Source organism: Curcuma longa, chromosome 1 (genome assembly GCF_044706935.1).
Source record: "Curcuma longa cultivar G26 ecotype Majalengka, Jawa Barat chromosome 1, ITB_CL_G26_1.1, whole genome shotgun sequence".
NCBI classification, from domain to species: domain Eukaryota; kingdom Viridiplantae; phylum Streptophyta; class Magnoliopsida; order Zingiberales; family Zingiberaceae; genus Curcuma; species Curcuma longa.
In genome coordinates this window covers 9,896,102-9,917,291 of record NC_133861.1, presented here as the reverse complement: position 1 = coordinate 9,917,291, position 21,190 = coordinate 9,896,102, and the positions used below count along the sequence as shown (strand labels likewise).

The 21,190-nt window shown below is 37.1% G+C and overlaps 2 protein-coding genes and 1 pseudogene across 4 annotated transcripts; all 3 read right to left on the bottom strand.

The window, feature by feature from the left end:
- Window positions 1–279: 279 nt before the first annotated feature.
- On the bottom strand, window positions 280–1,577 carry LOC141840423 (uncharacterized). Of its 2 annotated transcripts, XM_074728405.1 has the most exons (2): window positions 1,017–1,577; window positions 280–733 (listed from the first exon to the last, which is right to left on the bottom strand). In XM_074728405.1, the coding sequence occupies exons 1-2, from the start codon at window positions 1,548–1,550 to the stop codon at window positions 689–691; spliced, it is 579 nt and encodes a 192-aa protein (XP_074584506.1). In that variant the 5' UTR covers window positions 1,551–1,577; the 3' UTR covers window positions 280–688. The 2 variants fall into 2 exon arrangements, with proteins under 2 accessions (XP_074584506.1, XP_074584513.1); XM_074728412.1 differs by lacking the exon at window positions 280–733 and having other exon boundaries at window positions 809–1,577.
- A 2,373-nt stretch (window positions 1,578–3,950) lies between these two features.
- Window positions 3,951–4,573, bottom strand: LOC141844962 (uncharacterized; annotated as a pseudogene).
- Window positions 4,574–10,495: 5,922 nt separating this feature from the next.
- On the bottom strand, window positions 10,496–20,290 carry LOC141835422 (E3 ubiquitin-protein ligase At1g12760-like). Of its 2 annotated transcripts, XM_074722887.1 has the most exons (5): window positions 20,175–20,290; window positions 17,572–18,203; window positions 12,807–12,932; window positions 12,435–12,723; window positions 10,496–11,130 (listed from the first exon to the last, which is right to left on the bottom strand). In XM_074722887.1, exons 2-5 carry the CDS (start codon window positions 18,177–18,179, stop codon window positions 10,921–10,923), a joined length of 1,233 nt encoding a protein of 410 aa, XP_074578988.1. In that variant the 5' UTR covers window positions 18,180–18,203; window positions 20,175–20,290; the 3' UTR covers window positions 10,496–10,920. The 2 variants fall into 2 exon arrangements, with proteins under 2 accessions (XP_074578988.1, XP_074578981.1); XM_074722880.1 differs by lacking the exon at window positions 20,175–20,290 and having other exon boundaries at window positions 17,572–18,593.
- Between the last annotated feature and the right edge of the window lie 900 nt (window positions 20,291–21,190).

The following is a 21,190-nucleotide window of genomic DNA, read 5'->3' as shown; positions in this document are numbered from 1 at the left end:
TTGCCCATGCGCCGTTCGATGCATGGTACTTTGCGTCCTTGTCCTCGCGGCGGCAGCGGTTGCTGTTGACCACCAGGCCGGTGCGGTTGTTAGCCTCGTCGGCTCCACCTGCTCCTTGATCTCGTTGGCTTGGCGCTGCCGCGCTGGGCATGTCGACCTCGCAGACGACGGCGCCGGTATTAGGATGTAACAAGAGTGGGGGTGGGGGGGGGGGGGGGGGGGGGGGGGGGGGGGGGGGGGGGGGGGGGGGGGGGGGGGATGCATACTATTATTAATTTATTAAATTTAGAATTAAAATCCCAATCTGCTGATATTTGTCTCGATTGTATTTTAAATTTCCATCCTAAACCCATTGTTTGTTTTCGCGGTTTAGACAATCAAACAGATCCTGTTCATCTGATGATCGCCATCCATCGGCTTACCAGCATTACAAGGCGGCGGCTCTGACAACAATTTGAATCCCGGTTCCAATTCCGCATCTCTTTGTTCCATTTTCGTTCGATCGGATCGAAAAAAAACAGAAGCGCGATCCGAGGAGAAGGAGAAGAAGGCATGGCGAGGTTTGCCGCCTCTTCGGTGACGGCGTTTGCAACCCCAGCCCTCTTGTTCTTCCTCCTCCTTTCCCTCCCCCCACGCCACCAGAACCTCCCGCGCCGTCGCCTGAAGCTCCGACCCGCCGCCATTGTTCTCAACGCTGGCGACCACCATAGCATCCCTTTCGACCCGATCGTACCTGAAATCGAGATCATTCAGAGTGTTCGTGAGTGGGAAACGAAAGGGAAAAGGAGCGTAGCTGCTCAACTGAAAGTTTTATAAAAGGGAAATTTGCCTTCTTTTTATATTAATTTTCTTAATTTGTCGCAGACAAATGACACCTTGGTAATACAATACTAGCAATTGCAATAGAGAGATGATTGATATATTGCTTCTCCATCGAAGCATATATAATGTTTTTATTCGAAGGGAACTTCTCGAAATGTGAATATAAAGAAAATTTCCCAACCACTTCTTTATACTTTATCGTCCGGCGAGAGGTCTTCGTTGACCACGGCACTGTAATTGAAGCCGCCCTTATCGACCCCATCTGCCTCAGAGGAAAAGAACATCGAATAAAATCCGCTGATTGTGATGAAGCCAGCCACGAGCCACACGGCGACGGCGATCGGAAGCGGAATCTCAGCGGCCACCCGCCAAGTGAAGGCGAGAATTTGAGCGGTGGCGAGGAGCCAAACGAGGGCCTTCAGGCCTTCCTTCTTCCGAGGAGTGGCGTCGGGGCCGAGCCGCTCGAAGAGCTTGAGGCAATGGAAGAGTAGCACGAGGTCGGCGTAGGAGAAGAGTGTGAAGGCCAAGGCGGAGGGTTGGTGTCGCGACCGGTAGGCGGTTTCGGCAGTTGTGTACGTGAGAAGCAGGAAGGCGACGACGGTGAGAAAATTGAAGAACTTCGTTCTCCGGCTGCTGCTGCTGCTGCTGCTGCTTTGCTTGCTTTCTGATAGCGTTCCCTTCTCCATTAGAAGTCCACAGCTTAGGAGTGACAGAGGATAGTGGGGCATGCAACAGCTGCTTGATGCTTCCTCAACTCCTGCTGCAGATTTATAGAGACTGATTGATTCATTTTCTAGGAAACTTACAATTAGCGCGTTTAGGTTCGGTCAGAATGTCCCTGATCGCCCAGTCAGTCTCTTTGCGCGTTGGACAACGCGCTTCGACGGAAATAAAAACTGGTTACTTGTAAGCACGGAACTAAAAATTATAGAAAATTTTCTATAGTAGAATTTTTTATCCTGTTTACTTCTTGAAAAAATAAATTATATATTTTTAATTTTATTATTTATTTAATGGACAGACGAATTTTAGATGCAGATATTTTTTTTTACTCATTTTTTTCATCCGTTCAAATTGGGAGGAAATTCTTTTTCCTCCTTCCACCTCGGTGCAATTAAATTTCTCCCGACCACTTTCGACTAGGACAACAGGCGGTAACCCCACGTCGACGGCTGTGTGAGAGTGCCTCGCCCTTTTTCTCGTCCGTTCTATCTTTTGGAATAAACATAGAATTAGAATTTCTTTATGACCACGTGAATTTAGTCCTTTTTATATTTTGTAGGCACTTTATCGGTATTATCATCGCTGATTTGGTTTTATTGATCACCGACTTAATATTCTTAGATCGATGACACTCGGTCCCGGGACAATGATGTCGTGGTAGGATATTTAGATTGTCACTCAAACATCTACGGTTCGATTCTCAGCTATAGCGTATTTGCAGGAATTTTTTTCTAAATGAAGAGCGCAATCAAAGGATGTTGGGCATCTGGGCTGGCCACTGCGTGCATGCATTTCTCGATTTATCCCTGATGGCCGGTGGGAAACTTCCGTGAGACCGGAACAGTCACCTCAGAGATAGTCAATGGGGCTAACTAGGATTATCATTTTTTTTAGATCGATGACACTCTTATCGGTATTATCATCGCTGATTTGGTTTTATTAATCACCTACTTTAATATTCTTAGATCGATTGTTGTCCCCGGGGTAATGGTGCAACGGTAGGACATCCGGGTTGTGACTCAGGGACCCACGGTTCGATCCCCAGATATGGCGTATTTGTAAGAATTTTCTTTCAAATGGGGAACGCAATCAAAGGATGCTGGGCATCTGGATTGACCGCCGTATGCGTTTCCCGATTTATCCTGGTGGTCGGTGGGAAATTTCCGTGGGACCGGACCGGCCACCCCCAGGGATTGAGTCCATGAGACTGACTGGGATTTATCATTTTTTTTAGATCAATTGCTGACTTAATATTCTTACGTTATCGAGTATCGTTTTAGATAAAAATAAAAGGATATTTGATTGAAGATTATCATTGTTAATTTTGATTATCTATTTAAGATTGTCAATAATAATATTATTTAATTTAGATTATGATCAAATAATGCAAGATCATTATTACATCGGTAAATGAATTATAACATAGTGTGATGAATATAATAACTTTGTTAAGTTAAAGGTAATGAATATAGATATTCTTTCCATAAGATGATATTATCCTACCTATATTCTTATGGTTTATTAATAATCATCTCTCAAAATATAATATGATTTATGATTTGAAACAGTACACTTTAAATTTTAAATCTTAATGAGCTTTCAAAACTTTAAAACTTTTTTCAAGAGAGAAAGAAAGAAACCTAAGGGCAATTAATTAATTAATTTTAATTATTTGACTATTAATTTGAACACATTAATTGATTAATTAGCATTAATTAATTAATCTTAGAATAAAATTATTTTTGATTAATTTTTCATCATGGATGATTCCATAGGAATTGACATTTATACGTATATTCCTGTATTCACATTTATAAATCAAACTTGTATGTGAGCTAATATTTTCATCCAAATAGACCAGCCCTTCCTTGCAGAAAAGTACTACTTTCTTCAATTTTGTTACGACATACTGTGGATCTCAGTAAAATAAATTGAAAAAGACATTGAACGAACTCTCGTTATTTTAAGTACTATTAAACTTGACCGTTAGATATTTGAATAGTCATGCATAAAGTTAAAGTCATTATTCTGTTCGACTTAATTTTTCATTTTATTTGAATTGTCCAAGTCAATATTTATTTGTATAGTTTCGATCTAAATTTCATTTAATAAAATCATTGATGAGTTTTATCATTTCAAAACTGCCGCTTTATATTTTGATTGTCACTTGAAGAATTTTCATTCAATCAATTAAAACAATACCATAAATATTGCTTACACATTTACACAGGAAAAATATTTAATTGAAAAAATAATTAATGCTCTGTTCCCCGGGAAGTGTGGAGCATTGCAGACGTAAAAGGAACTAAGATGAAAAAAAAAAATTTAAAAAGAAGAACGAGAAAGAGAATGGATGGAAAAAAAAATCCGTAGACTCCTAATTATTCATTATTTATATTTTATAATGGATAAAAATAAGAATTTTTATTTCTGCATAATTTATTTCACATTGTTATCGATTCAACTCTATGTACTTGTAACTTTTCGAAATGTGAATATAAAGAAAATTTCTAAAACATTTCTTTATACTTTTTCGTCCGGAGAGAGCTCTTCGTTGACAACGGCACTGTAATTGAGGCCACCCTTATCGACCACATCTGCCTCAGAGAAAAAGAACATCGAATAAAATCCGCTGATTGTGATAAAGCCAGCCACGAGCCACACGGCGACGGCGATCGGAAGCGGAATCTCAGCGGCCACCCGCCAAGTGAAGGCGAGAATTTGAGCGGTGGCGAGGAGCCAAACGAGGGCCTTGAGGCCTTCCTTCTTCCGAGGAGTGGCGTCGGGGCCGAGCCGCTCGAAGACCTTGAGGCAATGGAAGAGTAGCACAAGGTCGGCGTAGGAGAAGAGTGTGAAGGCCAAGGCGGAGGGTTGGTGCCGCGACCGGTAGGCGGTTTCGGCAGTTGTGTACGTGAGAAGCAGGAAGGCGACGAAGGGGAGAAAATTGAAGAACTTCGTTCTCTGGCTGCTGCTGCTGCTTTTGCTTGCTTTCTGATAGCATCCCCTTCTCCATCAGAAATCCACAGCTTAGAAGGAGTGACAGAGGATAGTGGGGAACACAACAGCTGCTGGATGGTTCCTAAATCTCCATTCACGATTTTATAGGCTGATTGATTCATTTTCCTCGAAACTTCACAATTGACGAAATTAATCTACTGTTACCAACAAACGCGTTTTGTCTCGTCTCAAACGCGCAAGTTATATTATTCAATAGCGTTCGGTCAGTCTTTTTTTTTTTTAATAATAATGCCGATGGGCGTTATGAGATGGTTGGACCTGACCCATAAAGACCGGTCAAAGCCTATGACACATCGGACAGAAGGTTCTTCACCTTTTGACTTATGTCATTTCATCTTGACTTTCGTTCTGTCCTGATGACCTCAACTCGGTGCCTGGATTAGGTCGGAACCCCACCCTACTCGGCGATTAGGATCGACTCGGGTTGGACACCCAATCTTCCCCTCTCCAGAGCCAAGTTCTGTATTCAATTCCGAGCTCCCACTTGGTGATAAAGTTCAGCTTGGGCCTAATGACCGACCCCTCAAAACACGAGTCCATGACCTAGCATTGACACGGCTAAGCTCAGGATGACAGACCCGATTTTGAGCTCGACTTGGCAATTAGGCCTTATGCCCCTAGTTTAGTCCTCTCCCAGTTCGATCAAGTTCTGCTCAAAGGGCTGACTCCTCCGTTGACTAACCCCCTTTTTCTCTCAGTGCCCTGCTTAACACATGGTCGATTCCTTTTCTTTTCATCAGTCAATCAAATTGCCGTCAATAAATTATGAATCATTATATGACACCATGACCTACTCCTTTATTTATGTTGTCTGATATGATGCTAAATGATACGATTTCATGCTATTATGATAATGATGAGATATTTTTCTCATTCGGATGAGACATATGCTCTGACAAGATCTCTATGCACAGATATCCAAGATAAGTCTATATGATTCTCTCACCTTAGCCTATATTACCTCTAGTCTATGCTGATGATGCAGGTACGCATACATACATCTTCATCACACTCCTTCAATTTTTTTTTTCTTTCAGCGATTGACTTGAGCGTTAGAGTGGTCGAGTCAAGACACCTCTGACCCTCCCTCTCATTGTGCTGATGCTTATAAGGTTTTGAAGCTCATCGTCTCCTTCCTCCTCGCGAAGTTAACTTCGATGCTGCGTGACTAATACCGTGCCCGAAAGATGATCTCAACAGGAACGGTCGGGATGTGTTCGACTAATTCTAACGTAGATGTTTTTTCCTCCGATTTATTTACTAAGTAAATTTGAAGTATTATGCACATGTCTATCCTATGTTTACTCTCAAAGAATAGGAATTCCCATTGGAAAAAAAATATTGAGAGAAAGAAAAGTGAAGCGACAGAAATTATATTTTAGGGGAGGGGGCGGGGCATCTCTCTCCGTGAATTTCATGCATGTAGTATAATTGCGTTGAAATTATAAAATATAAAAAATTAAATTTAAAAATTTAAATTTCAATAGAGATAAATATTTTAGAGATAGACATTTAAATGTATATAAATTGTATTTTAAATTTACTTATAGATAAATTAAGAGAAAAATCATCCACTTTTAATATTAGTAAAGACACCTAAATTATATAAAAAATAAAATAAACGTGTCATTTGGTATTTTAAAAATTAATTTTATATTATTTTTATAATTTTCTTTTTAGAAAATGACTGTGTCATTTGGTAAATATAAAAAAGTGGGTGTGTTTATTTGAAAGTTGAGTGTGTGTTTTTTTAATCGTGGAAGCCGTAAACTATACATCTAAAGTAGTACAAAATTAGATAAATAAATTAATATTTTAAGAATGGTTCGTACGACTTCACTTTTAAGACTTCGTTTACTCCTGTCGATGGAAGCTCCTTCCATGGAACAAAAGTCACGATGGACAATTATTTTGCTCGTTGTATTTTTTTTTCTCTAAACTAATTTTGTCGCAGTGTATTTAAAATAAAGCAGATAGTTTTGTTCATTTGCTAAAAATTATAGAAAGTTTGGATTTGCACAAACCTCAGAATACCAACATCATGTGTTGAGTCCTCCACAGTGATGTGATAATGTTTCTCATCGGGGCAACATTCTACATCTGAAAGATGGATGGCCACATATATGAGATTGGATATAGATAGAGCTCCCACAGGCAATTATTACACCATGTGAAAGGTGACAAACGATGGACACGAGGAGCTAGCGTTATTACACCATGTGAAAGGTGAGAATGATAAATTGTTAAATAAAATAAGACGAAAATTAAAATGGGATATCTAATTATCATAATCGTCAAATTCTCCGACCTATTTTTTAATAAAAAAATACTTGTATTTCAATATTATTATAGCACGCATGTAATTTATTTTAACATATTATAGTAGCGGCTCATAATTGTTATAATAGTATGGTAATGAAGATGTTTTAGGTATAAGAAATATTTTAGACATACTTTTATTTATTTATTTTTAAACACACTCTTTTGAGGATCCCACCATCTTAATTTCTCCCCCAAAACACCTTTGATATTTAGGATATATTCTAAACTGATTTTGAATTCCTTGAAACTTAATTTTCAGTCAAACAAATTTAATTTGTCTTCCAAGAAAGCAATAACGTGTCCCATAACTTCTGGTCGTGTCGTTTTGGGAGCGAACATTACTTTTCTTTCTCATGTTACTTAATGGATCAGGTTACGTATGTATGATTTACGCGGAAGAAGCGAGGAAAGGAAAGTGAAGGAAAGACTTTTGTCTGTGATAGAGTGAGTTAAGAAGTTGGAGAGAAGAGAAGAGTAAATTTTATTTTTGCAGGTTCATAAATTTAAAAATATTTTATATTTCGATTTAGGATTTAAGGAGGAAGAAAATTTAAAAATATTTTATTTCAATTTTATTATTTTTTTAAATATTAATTTTAAATTAATTTATCAATTTAAATATCTCATCTTGGTGCTATTGCTCTTCACATAATGTATGCTATCACCGTCTAGTATTTAATCATTGTACTTCATGAATCATGATGTCGATGCCTGTCCTCGTTATACATCTCTTCAAGGACAAGACTCAAGAGGATATAGACAAATAATCCTAATATTCTTTTCCTATAGAGATTTATTCAAATAATATGCTTTGTCTACTTTAAAGTTTTTTATATTTCAACTTCTATATGTGCCCCATCTGTCCTCTATATATGCTGTCTTTTTTTACAAAAGTGAAGGTATTTTTATGATTTTATATATTTAATTTTTATTTCCTTTCTTATCTTTCCAAATAAGATAATATTAGTTAATTAACCTTCCACCCCTTCTAAAGAAGGGAACATATATTTTACTTTTCCTTTTTTTTTTTCTTTTTCTCTGTTTCTCTTTCGTCAATGAAGTTTCTCTCATCCCATTCAAATAGACTGTTAGTGAATAATATCACAACTACAATGATAATAGTCAATTTTATTGAAAAATAAGATGGATCTTAGATGTCAAACAAACCTTTGAAAAATGCATGTATTAAAACACGGATGGACCACATAGAAGATAAGATCAAACTCAATTTTCGTCATATTGATTGGCATATATTCCAAATCATCAAAGCCTGTTATATTCCAATTAGTGGAGGAAAGAACAAGGACTGTCGCAACTTGTGAGCTGATCTTTTTTTTTATAAATATTTATTTAAGAAGTCCACAAAGTCGGGCAGAAAGAAAGAATTAATTAACAAAGACGACGTCACTGCCCGCTGAGCCCACCCAATTAATCGATCACTTATGTACTTTAATAAGCCATCGAATGCGTGCCAGAACCGTGTTGATTGTATAGCTTTTAATTACGACTACAAGTAAATTCATAAATAAATATATACATATAAATAATCGAAGCTGCTCTCATTTTGGCTTTTATGCATTAACGGCTGAAATGTTCAACCGTTGACTGATTCATCAGTCATATTAATTTTTTAATTAAATCCACTTTTTTAATTATAAAATAATTATCGGTAGGAATAAGGTGCACCATGTGAAATTGAGGCTACAACAAAATATGCAACGTGGGGCCTCTTCAATGCATGAAAACTAGCCATCGTCGGCCAGCAATACAGCTAATCCGCGTGGTCGTGGAGCCCACGCACAGATCTTAAAAGCAATCGCGCGGCTGTGGGCCAGCTGTAGGTTTTCCCGTTACAAATCGCGAGCTACCAGAACACGTTGAGATCAACGATCGACGAGCAGAGGACATGGCGCACTTCCAGCGGCAGCGGTCCTACTCGTACCAGGCACTCCATGTCGGCGCATGGTGCTCCGGCGACCTACCGAGCGTCGCCGGGTTCGCTCGGATGGCGGCGACGGATGAAAGCGACGGCGAAGGTTTACGTGATCCAGAAACGAGGGGGCCGCATCGGCTGCTACCGCCGGCCAGCACGCGGTTGCGCCGGATGTGGCGGAGGGTCGTGATGAAGAACATGAAGCTGGTAAGCCCTCCGCCGCCTCCAGCGACGATCGCTTACGATCTGCAGACGTACCAGCAGAACTTCGACGAGGGGGAGGCATGGGCGGAGCCTGATAACTTGTGTCGATCCTTCTCGGTGCGGTTCGCCATCCCCTCAGGCGTCTTGTAGAGGTTGAGTAAATCCCGTAGGTTGAGTAAGTTCTGGTTGATTTCATTCTGGCTCTGATCTGAGAGTTGTAGATAGATCGCATGTTACGTTCCAAAAATCATGTAATATATATTACCTTAAAAATTATTTTACTTTATTATTATTATTATTTTTTTGAAACGAGGCTGATTTTGGTTTCGATGGATAAATGTTTTACTTCTTCTGATTACACGCATAGAATCAGTAAGGTTTGTCAAAGAAGCCCATGAATTCAATAGAGAAAACGACCTTTTAGGAATTCTAATCGCACTGTATGACATAAACTCAACAAAGCAACCAGTCTCTATTGCAGCAATACAATTCAACTGAACCGATTGCTCAATTCAGTCACATGCATGGTGAAAACATGTAGTTCAACCAGACCAATTAGTATAAACTACTGTGGCACACGCAACAAACGGACGCTGCTATGAAATAATGATGCTCCGGATACAAGCATTTCTGATTATCGCACCATATTATTTAATTCTTAAGGTCGCTGAAGCACCAAACAGGCACTGGAGCGAATAGGGAAGGTCTGCTCCACGGACAGGGGAAGAGGTTATTCGCCCTGTATGTCATCAATCCGTGCAGGATGAAGCGACTGGCACTGGAGCGGCGCCGCCGCTCTGGGCGTGCTGCTCCGCGTCGTCAGTGCTTGTGTTATGGCCGCGAAAGCAAGGAGGCTAGCCAAAACTATTATATAAATTTACAAAATTAAAAAATAGTGAAAAATAAATCAATGGAGAATCAATTTTTATGATTAATTAAAATGTGGCATCTCTTAGATGGTTCGCGGATTGTTTTATTTCAATAACAAGAAAATGGCCATTTCGTCCGCTTCCCTGTCCGTCCGATCCCTCCGGACCCAAAGAACTTTCAATCAACTGAAGAGTGAAGACTTACAAATGGTATTCAAGTGTAATGAACTTTGAAGATTTGAATCTGAGTCCGTCTCAAGGATATAGTGGACTTAAGATCCTCCTGAGAGTGATTACCAAAGTGCTTAGATTAATAGTAGTATTTGATCTAACCCTTTTCTTAACCATGTGGCTAAGTATTTGTAGGCTTTAGGATGGTATTGATGCTATCAAGACGCTTATCCGAGTTGAAACTTGGGATCAAGAAGACGATTATGAAAACACTTCCAACATCAAGAAAGCATTTCCAACGTCAAGAAAGCACCTTGGAAATCCACATCAGCATTTTCTAACTTCAAAACAATCTCAAGGATAGGAACATCTACCAGGAATAGTTCAAATGGAATAGATTGGAACATGTTAGCAGGAAATAAGCCGAGTTAAATCAAGAAAAACAAGCAACAAAAAGTTCACACATCAGGATCAGTTTTGCTAGTTCTGGGCAACTGCATATTCAATCTTAAGATCTTACAGAATGCATCAAACTTTTCAAGGTGTATAAAGAGACAGAGAGGCTCAAAAAAATAGCATATAGAGTATGAATCACTAGTATACATTTTCCCTTCCTCTCTTCCTCTTCTGTCTTTCCACCTACGTATATTCAACCTAAATGGAGATACACTGTGACTGGATCTAAATACCATTTGCTGGAAATTTTATATACATACACAAGTATATAAAAAAACTTTGTGACGCCCAACTCAGCTGCCAAATCTGTGTACATGTATATCCACGGGCTTGCTCAAACTTTCCACTTCCATATGCGTGCTTGTGTATCTTACCTGACCAAAAATGAGCATATATATGCATCTATACCCCTAACAATTCTGCAGAATGATGAATTCCTGGGTCTGTATCTGATGGTTGTGAATTGGTGGCTCCTACAACAGCTTTGCAGAGGGGACAAAGTGCATTTAGCTTGAGCCACTTGTCCACGCATTCTTTGTGAAAAAAATGAGTGCATGAAAGTTCGCGCAGCTCATCATTGTCAACATATTTTGATAGGCAAATGCAACAAACCTGCAGAGTTGGTCATTCAGCTGAGACAGTTCCAACAACTTAAGATATATATTCATGATGCAGATTTCCACCCTTCAGATCCTAGATGGCCTTATTTTATCACAAGCATCACTGTCATTGTATCATCAAATTCAACAATAATTTCAACAAGAACATAGATCTACTTTTACTAAAAGGGTATTCTTGATACTAGCTATAACGAAGGTTGATTCAATTTATTCCCTTGTTTGGTGAGATGGAAATATTATTTTACATATGCACAGAATCCACCTGCAAATAGCATCTGATGGTACAATTTTTTTATGAGTATCCCTTGTACTCCTAAGCAAGAAAACGTGAACTTTTAGACCTTTTTATTTGACCTTGGTGGGATCTCACTTAGGAATGTGAAAGAGCGTAGGCAATTGATTGATCTTTTGTCAAAAAAATAGAAAAGATGGTGACTACTTAAACAACAACTAGACTTACTAGTCCACAGGAAAGTCTGTGGGAGTAAGGAGTCTGGAAAAGGAACAGTATTCTACCTACCAACAATCACTTGAAATCAGCTGCATGGGCTCATGATGGTGATGCTGTAGTGTAGCAAAAAAACCAATAGATGAGAATTGCACTCCGAATTGTAATTATAATTTACTGAAAGCCTGTCCATTTGGCCACCTAGGCACTTTGGACGAGGGACCATATTGCATATATGGGCAGATGGGGGTCATCTATGGAATGGGAAAAATATTGATTTAGTTCCTTTAATGATCTAGAACTCAATGTGATCTTTTCTGATTAATTTTCTACTAAAGAACATTAATTCTTGTGATTACAACATACTAAATGAAGTTTTTAATGTGGTGACAAGTAACTTGTAAGTAAATATTATTTTGCAACAGAGAAAATTTGGATCTGAATTATATTATATGCATGTTGCTAATTAACAGTCTATTCTACATTGTTTGTTATGCAAGGTCTATTGTATGATTGTTATATTTTTTCTGTGGAATTATGTATTGGATGAATTGATTAGTATAATGTTAGTCATTTTCATTAACATAAGTGTTTTTCATATGTTTTTACTATCAACTACATATGCCCCATGTATACCACATATGAGTATACAGTGAGTCTACTTGTTGGATAGAAATGGCTTTCAAAAAACCTTAATATTTAGCAAACAATACTTAAGCTATCATGTGTTACAAATAGCTTAGAAAATATAATGGTTTATAATTTTGTTGTGGTCGTTCCTAGTTAATTACAATTAGCTTTTAGCATATGCAAACAGATGACATAATCACAGTGACGAGGGTACTTACAGCATCTTCAGCAGAAATAGTGCGTTCTCTATCAGTATCAGCAGCCAGTATGCCACCACTTGAATGGCTATCAAAATCTGAATTCCCTCTACTTTTCTGTCTCTTTGATTTGAACTTGTAACTTGGCAGTGCATTAATTGACTCCGAGGTGGCACCTCTGCCATGAGATGTATCCTCTCTTATGCCCATGACAGATATGAAGCACGGCAAGCAACAACAAATCATTGTGCATAGAAGGAAAGGTAAGGCGTATCCAATACAACTGAATGCAAGAAAGACAATACATAACCTGAGAACAAGCAGAAGTCAAAGTGAATCTTCAATTTATAAATGATCAAGAAGAAAAAAAGTGTGTTCCAATTCCACATATACCTATACAAGTTAGGGGCATCATGGGAAGATGAATGCCCACCAAACACCCATATATTTCCAACAACAAACCACACAGCAAAGAAACAATCCAAGGCTGTCTTGAAATTTCCAACTATTGCATTTATCCTGCAAACAAAAAAAAAAGTGAATTTTTGCTGGTAACCCTATTCTATCATGCAGGGAATTGTGTGAACATACAATTGCTGTAAGCACAAATAATTAGGTTAAGCATCTAGATAGGTAAAAGTTTTTCAAGGTATATAACCTGGCACAGTTACTTTCTATTCATTTGTTTTGATAACAAGAATCACCCAATGCCAAGCATTCCAAAACAATTTTTTCCTTAATCACTACTCTCTCCTAAGCCTCTGATTCACCCTTCCACACACTCAGTTGACTTAAATTTTAGTCAAATCAAATATGCTCAAGACTTCAGACTAGAAGCCAGCAGGTCTGTACAAACCACACAAGTAATTATAAAACATTTTCTCATTCTGGGCCCTGATGGGTAACTGTTGATTCTAAGCACACATTTTCGAATTGGTTGTTTGTATTGGCAGAAGAATTGCTAAATTCACAGAAGAAAAAAAGATAAAGTGATCACATTAAGCCACGACTATCATGATATAGAAGATAAGGATCTCTAAGCTAAGAATCAGATAATCTGCATGAGTCTGCATAAAAGTTAACAAGTGCTTTGATTCCTGCACAGCATTTGACAGTTCCCCAGTTTTTTCCCTTTTCAACAGTCAGCATCTGTTTGCAATCTAAGCCACATATTTATAGTGATAATTGGTGTAAGTAATATCACTAGGTACTCATATAACAGGGCAATAAATTCATATTTCATGTGTTCTCACCTATGTTACCCAAACTCAAGTACAACTATCTGACTTAAACATGTATCTAGGTATTGTGCATCTCATTTGTAAAAGGACAACAGGAGTATCATGCCTGATACGTTAGTGTTGGGACTGTTGAGCATCTAACAAGTATACCAAAGGAGTAGATGATTAAAAAAATAATAATAACTGCATGATTGACACCCAACCGATTCAACTCGAAGAAGACCATACTCCAAACCACATAAATCCCACCACTTAGATGTTCTTGCACGGAAATTCAAAGCAACATCCTGTGTTTATCTACCAAGTCAATAGGGCTCCGTATCAACAATGAGAAATAAAGAAATTATATTTTAAATATAGAATTAACCCATTATGAACACAGTATTCTTATACATTTATTTTAGAATTAGTAGTTTTATTGAGAGTGCCCATATAAAATGTCTTGTAGACCAAGTTTTTAGGGGTTAGACAGTTGATATGAGTATACATAACATCTCACCAATAAGGAAGCCAAGCTCCTTACTAGAAGATGGGTATCTTCTTCCCTCCCTAAGAACAATAGACATCCTCACTCAAACTTGATCTAGTATGCTCCTAAAAATGGTATCAAATCCATCAATGGGCAACTCATCATGACACCTCAAAGACTTTTGTAGTGTCTCATGTCCACTCCTCAAAGAGCTCCCTCAAAGGTTACAAACCTATTGAAGACCATGCAAGAAGCACAATGTGTCAAGAAGAGGAAAACTTGGTAGCAGGCATCCCCCTACTTCATTGCCACATGAACCTCCCTATCATCTCAAAACAAATCCCTATTCTCTCTGATCCTAAATTCCACATCCCTCCAAAAAAAAGCCTTGTTCTTTCCTGTAGTGTCGATTAGTATCCAGAAAGTATATTTTCCCCCAACCCACCACAAAAACTTATTTTGCCAACCTCCATATTCCCAAGTCTCATCACTAACCCATTATCACATGTTTTTCCCTTCCACCCATCCCCTTCAAGAGGTGGGTGTGGGTCAGGGGCAATTTTTTTTTAAAAAATGACTTGATCCAATTTGATCGGGCTTATTAAAAAAATTTCATATGAGGGTCCATACCCGAAAAAATCAAAAAATCTGAAACCATATTTTTTGGTTCAGTTTGAGTTTCTAAGATTTTCAATTTTCAAGTATTTCAAAAAATTTAGGAAATTTTGATTTTTTTTATACTAGTTCTACTGGAAATTAGAGAAGCAAAAGATAATAATGTTTGATTCACAAAGAACTATATCAGACAAAAACTCTAAATAGAATTATAAAAATCACATGAGTCTAATTACAAAAACTATGTAAGAACTATGCAATTAAATGGAAGATCTACAATTTACAAGAACTATATTAGAACTATAAATTGTGCATTAAAAAATACAACACAAGATATTACAGGTTTTAGCTACAAGCCACGACTATCAATCAAAGAATATATATTTAATAATTCTTTTGACTAAATATCAAGTATCCCAAGTAGGTAAATGGAAGTGTTGGCGAATAAGTATTGTTTGCTATTTCACTATCCATCTTTAACAAAAGTGTTACTGAAGGACCTTGGAAAGGATGCTAGAAACAAAGGGATGCCAACTGACTACAGAAAAAATTATCATCAACAAAAGTGTTCCCGAATGCATGATGTTTGTTGATGATATTTTACTTGATATCCCTTTGTCTCTACCATCACTTAGCAAAATATCATCAACAAATATCATGCAGTCAGGAACTTTAGCTTAACTACAGGGAAAAAAAGTATTTATTGTTATTATAAAGCCATGTTGACTAACACCTTGTAGACTAAAAGAGCATGATGCAAGGGATTATACCTTAGCATTCATAAGCCCACCATCTCTTCCTACAAGGAGAATTTCTTTCGTGCTTATTTATTTAACTTGCCAACCTATTTAAACATTATCTTGATTTTCACTATAGACAATTTGCTACCATCAGAGACATTTGAGCCTCTGTCTGTGTCTATCAAAGTTTCCATAGCTCACACTCAATTATTCTTATGTCAACACTCAATTTTTAACAATATAAATTTAATGGATATAAAGGACACAATTGAGATGCACGCAAAACTTCCAGCTCATAGTAACTTCCTTATTCATTAGAAGGCACAACAAAAAAAGAATGTGATAATGGTAGTGATGGTCAGTTCCTTGGCTTTTTGGTACTTGTTGGAAGGAATAACCAAAAGAAATTGACAACTCATCAAGAATGAAGATCTTCATGGAGAATGGTGCAATAAAAAAATTTAAAACTTTGTTTTCAATATATATAGTGTTAATAAAACAAAGTAGTGTGTAGTTTAAATTTTAAACATATTTTATCTCCCTATTGCAAATTTCTAAGTTGTTTAGTTCCACTCAATAACCCTTTCAAACATATTTGAAAACAAGGTTGCTTTCCCCCCTTTATAATTGAAAATCCTTAGTTTTATAAATATATATATGTAAATTTTTAGTTTTTTTTTACTGTAAAAAAATTGGGTAACATGTTCACCAAGTCTAGAAAGACTAGACTATTGCAAGACCAACAGAAGAGGCCTCATCCTATCGTTTTACAAAATCATTAATAAAGTTTAGATATTTGAATACTCTTTTATTTCATACCATATCGCCAATTGAGGCATGTAAATTCACGAGATTGTGGGTTGAGGCAGTGTCTGCTCTTTTTGCATCAGAAAGCTAATATTTTTCTAGGATAATAATGTCACTAGTACAAGAGTGATGGATTGAAGAGATATGATGTGGATAAACAAGTAGTTCACTGTCTTTTTCTTTAACCCATAAACTCTTTGCTCGAATAGCTGGGCATTTCCTCCCAGTGAAACAACTTGCTTGCCACAAATTAAATTTTTTTCAAGACCATTACAATATAGTTAATGGGTTCATTTTCACAAATGTATGGCATTGACCTTTGACGCTTCCACTATAATGACCTATTATCACACATGATATTTTTTGAAATTATTGATGGTTCTGATAAATATATTTATTTATTTATTGATAGTGAGATTCCCACTAACAAAGTTGGAAATATATTGACTTAACTTGCTCATTACTTTGTCTTGATTGAATATCCAAATTATCAAGGAACTTATTACTTTGTGTTGTTTGAATATTCAAGTAACAAGAAACTAAACATGGATTTTTGTCAATTAACCATGAAATGTGGGTGGAGAAACAGAGACCTCTTGGCCAAACCAGAGCGGTCACCAAGCTTCAGCCCTAGCCAAAAATTTAGTATGGTTAGTGTCTTGCAAAAAAAAATGTAAATATGATATCGCTATATAATTATTATTTTCTCAATAAAAGTTCCAGTTCTGACGGGACACAAATATTTGACAATTTTAAAGTATCACAAGCAAAAGTGACAAGTTATGAGTTTCTGTAGTACTTTTAACTGTAAGGGAATCCATTGAAATCTATGTTGTCAAAATTGATAACAAAATGAAGACTTTTTAACTATTGCAACTTAATGTACACGATTTTATTACACAACTTATTGATGAGAACTATGTTGTTGACTTGCTAGATACCAACAGATCTTTTATAATGTAAAACTCTTATCATACACGTTTTTCTGAATATGGAGTTACCATAACATGAATCAAATTTATAACTGATTATCCTTTTATGCAACAACAATATCCAATTGAACAACTAAACTCAAAGCAGTCATTCTCGTGACATATATACATATTCAATAGGGAACAATATTATGAAAAAGCAAAGTCCATGATAATTTTCTAAACCAAGTTCATACAATCTGGCAGTGAATATCAGTTAGCAGAAGAGTTAATTAGATAATTCAGAAAGAATAATACAAAACAAAATAGAACTATATTCAAGTAACAGAAATAAGAATAATTACTTTTAAGTACCTTGGACTAGTGGTTACATGAGTTTGCCCCAACTCTAATGATGAATTGTGACCATTTTCTTCCCGTGGATTGTGCATGACGACTCTATCAGCATAGACACTAGACTCAGGATGGTTGTTCCCCACAGCACCCTGATTAGAATGTGCTGGATCTTGCTCAGGTCTCTGAGCACGGAGATAAAGGTAGCGCCAACAAAGATGTGGAAGTGTGATAACACAGCCTGCTGTATACCCTATGATCCACACAGATAATGGAGTTCGGGGATGCTCATGTCTTGACAATGATAACACAATGATAGCTGCTATAATTTGGCTTACATTAGCAACAAGCTCAACTGTAATCCACAATCCAGAATTCAATGGACTTCTATTTCGACGATGATGATTATCGGTTCTTGTCAAAGAAGAATTTGTTGAATTAGATACATTTTGTGAGAATAAAGCTAATTGGGAGACAGGAGTCGCTGTGTTTATTGAAGGGTTATCTTGACCAAATGTTCCATGTGAGTTACTGTGGTCAGTTTGGGAAGAGAGAGAGGTTGAAGCATCATTGCTCTCTGATATACCAATTATATACTCGTGTCCATTCAAGTTAGCTGCTCGTTCCATCAGCTCAAGATGTACAGCAATCTGGTGCTCACAGATTATTTCAAATTACAACATCCATTAACACCCAATAATAGGAAGGCAGAAAGAAGCATCTGAAAGTAGGAGCGGCCCACTCCTATCTTTTTTCTATGAAGATTTACAGTTTCTTTGTAACTGGGTATATATTGTCAGTAACACTCAACTCCTTCTGAAACTAACTTTATTTTTCTTATCCAATTTTATATAATTTGCTTTAAATGATTCTTGTAAGAAAAACAAATAGCCAAAGCACACAAATTTTTTAAGGTTATTCTGCTTTATATATCCTTGGAGACTGATGTAGTTAACCTGCAAATGGAGATACCTTTCGTATATTCAGCAGTCATGATTGTAACATTGATAAAGAAAACAAACAAAAGCTGCAACTCATTCAGTTTCAGAATAAACTTATAAATAAAAAAAATCAACAACATCTGCTCCACATACAATAAAAGGAAACTCTCATAATTTTTTTTTTTTGGAAAAAATCATAACTGTTGACATATATCAATGCATATCTTGCAATAACCTCTTTTGACCCAAATTTAGGTATTTATATATTCTGCAAACGTACCCACATTCATTGTCTTCGTATAAAGGTCTGTGACCTTTCCACGACTCAGAGAGATCTTCATTGGCAAGTCAATGGCTTGAATCGGTTGAATCGGTTGGTTGACTATATGAGACACGTATCATGTTCCCTTTGGATTCTTGACACACCCCTTCAGTTTTCGAGACACCCCTTTAGTGGTAGATGCACCCCTTTGGACAATAGATGTACCCCTTTGGGTTATAGATGCATCCCTTCCAATAGCATTGTCACCAATTTACTATTATCGATCACTGACTTAAGAATGTCAAATCATCTCTATCATGTTGACACACCCTTTCAGTTTAATTTACCCCTTCAGGCTTCAGATAAGAGAATTAAGGTTTAAGCAAAGGCAAGCCTTCTTTCCTTAAAATGATATTTCGCTGCTCAGGTGCTTATGATTGATTGACAATTATCTAAGATATAATGACCTACTACTCAAAATATGAACACTCCGAATTTCAAATCCTTAAAACTCTTAAGAGAGGAGAGGGAGAGAGAATAACTCAAGAGGAGAACTCATAACTTTAGAATTAAGAAATTTAAGTGAGGGGAGAGGGGATTAATTTATAGGGGTGAATGATATCTTTGAAGGGGTGAAAAGACATAGGTGTTTTTTTTTCTTTAATAAAAAAATTATTAACTTAATCAACTAAGTTAATTGTTATTATTATGTTTTCCTTGTTGCTCCTACTTGGGAAATGCATTCGCTCATTAATTTAAAAAATTAATTTAATTAATTCTCAATAGAAAATAATAGATTAATTCCATTTATTCTTTGTGCACCCAAATCTCGAACATTAATCTGATTTCTTAATCAATTTCTCACCCCCAATGGTTCCACATGAATTGACACTTAAACATACTTGAGTTAGTGTTTGTGTATTCACACCCATGAACTTCACTCGTATTCAAGGCAGAAATCTTCGTCCAATTTAATCGGACTAACTCTCATAATTCAAATAATCTCGCGAGCAATTAATTTATGATGGACTATTCACATCCATGTCACTAGGCTATGAAACTCAATTTCCAATGAACACACACATTAATCCAAAATAAACATGATTTCCACCATATCCTAACGACACGAAGTACTTCAATCCATCTATAGCCTACCACCAGATTATCCCTCACTATGAACATTAAAGGGAGCGAATGAGAAGCAATCAACTCAAGGAAAACAGGTTTCCAATTTAAACCATACCTACTTTAGCTGTCTCGTCACACATCAACGCGAAAAGGGGCTATAGAACGAAACTCAAGCAACAAATCGACAAATAAGATCAAATCTCAATTAACCCCACAAGAAATCCACCGCAAACCAATCGAATACCGATCCAAAAAAAATTTGAAAAAGGGGAAACCAACGAACTCACACTCAGAATCCTCCCGTCGATCGAACGATGCTTCCCCTTCTCCCTCCCTCCGTTTAATCTTGTCGGATTGGGAGTTCTTTTTGGGAAATTTCGCCGTTTATTCTATTTTACTCTCCGGGCGTCTTCGAGTGTTTGCCCCAAGATGTAAACATGACACGCCCTAATGACCGTCCGATCATCGACGGATGTGATGGTGAGTTGATGATGGGGATGGGAATCGATTCAACGGTAGCTAGTTTGGTCTGACCGGAATCAATATATATATATATATATTAAATAGACGATCTGCTACTGGTTCATTAAATCTGAAGTACAGCATGAGTTCGGTCCAATCAATGCATTGAAGCAAAAGACAAAATTCACTCATCAACGAAGAAAGATCAAGAGTGCATGAGCAATCGGCATTACTGGTCCAGTTTTTAATCATAGCATTGCTGGATGGTTGCATGATGAAAGCATTTTCCAAAGAGAATCCAATCACACCACAGGCACTTAACTTACCTTTGCTCTCTTTCACCAATACTCCTTTGGCTTCGCCCGAGAGAAGCCATCGAGCACACATCATCCTCTGGTTTTGCAACTCTCCATGAGAAAGTAATTAAGGGGGAAGAACACACACACACACAAAAAGCAAAAGAACAGCCCTGATTTAGGCTGTCAGATAAAGCAAAGGATGTATATTGGAGTTGGATGGCAAAATAACATTCCAAGGGACTTGATACGAGTGTAAAAAAGATGGTCAAGTCCATCCTCCAAGACCTGCTTTATTTATCGGAAACCATCAGTTTTTTTTTGTTCTTCCCCCTTTTACTTTCTTGAGAAATTCACTATGGAAATTGCAGGATGCTTTCGCCTCTAGCTAAACATTCCTTCCTTCAACTCTCAATTCTCAACCTTGTAATGTAATTTTCATGACTTCATATTCATATTAATACTTTTGGTATTGATATCTATCATGCCTTGTATATCTGGCAGCTGAGACTCATGCGAAAAAGAAAAACAAGTGACTAGGTGCATGGAAC

Bases quoted from the DNA above. Each gene is read 5' to 3' on its own strand.
- LOC141840423 (XM_074728405.1), bottom strand. From the start codon at position 1,550: ATGCCCCACTATCCTCTGTCACTCCTAAGCTGTGGACTTCTAATGGAG. The intron at 734-1,016 runs GTATAAAGAAGT...TCTCGATTTCAG, and splicing joins ACCTCTCGCCGGACGATAAA to GTACGATCGGGTCGAAAGGG.
- LOC141835422 (XM_074722887.1), bottom strand. From the start codon at position 18,179: ATGGAACGAGCAGCTAACTTGAATGGACACGAGTATATAATTGGTATA. The intron at 12,724-12,806 runs GTATATGTGGAA...GCTTGTTCTCAG, and splicing joins GATGCCCCTAACTTGTATAG to GTTATGTATTGTCTTTCTTG. The intron at 11,131-12,434 runs GTAAGTACCCTC...CCAACTCTGCAG, and splicing joins CTATTTCTGCTGAAGATGCT to GTTTGTTGCATTTGCCTATC.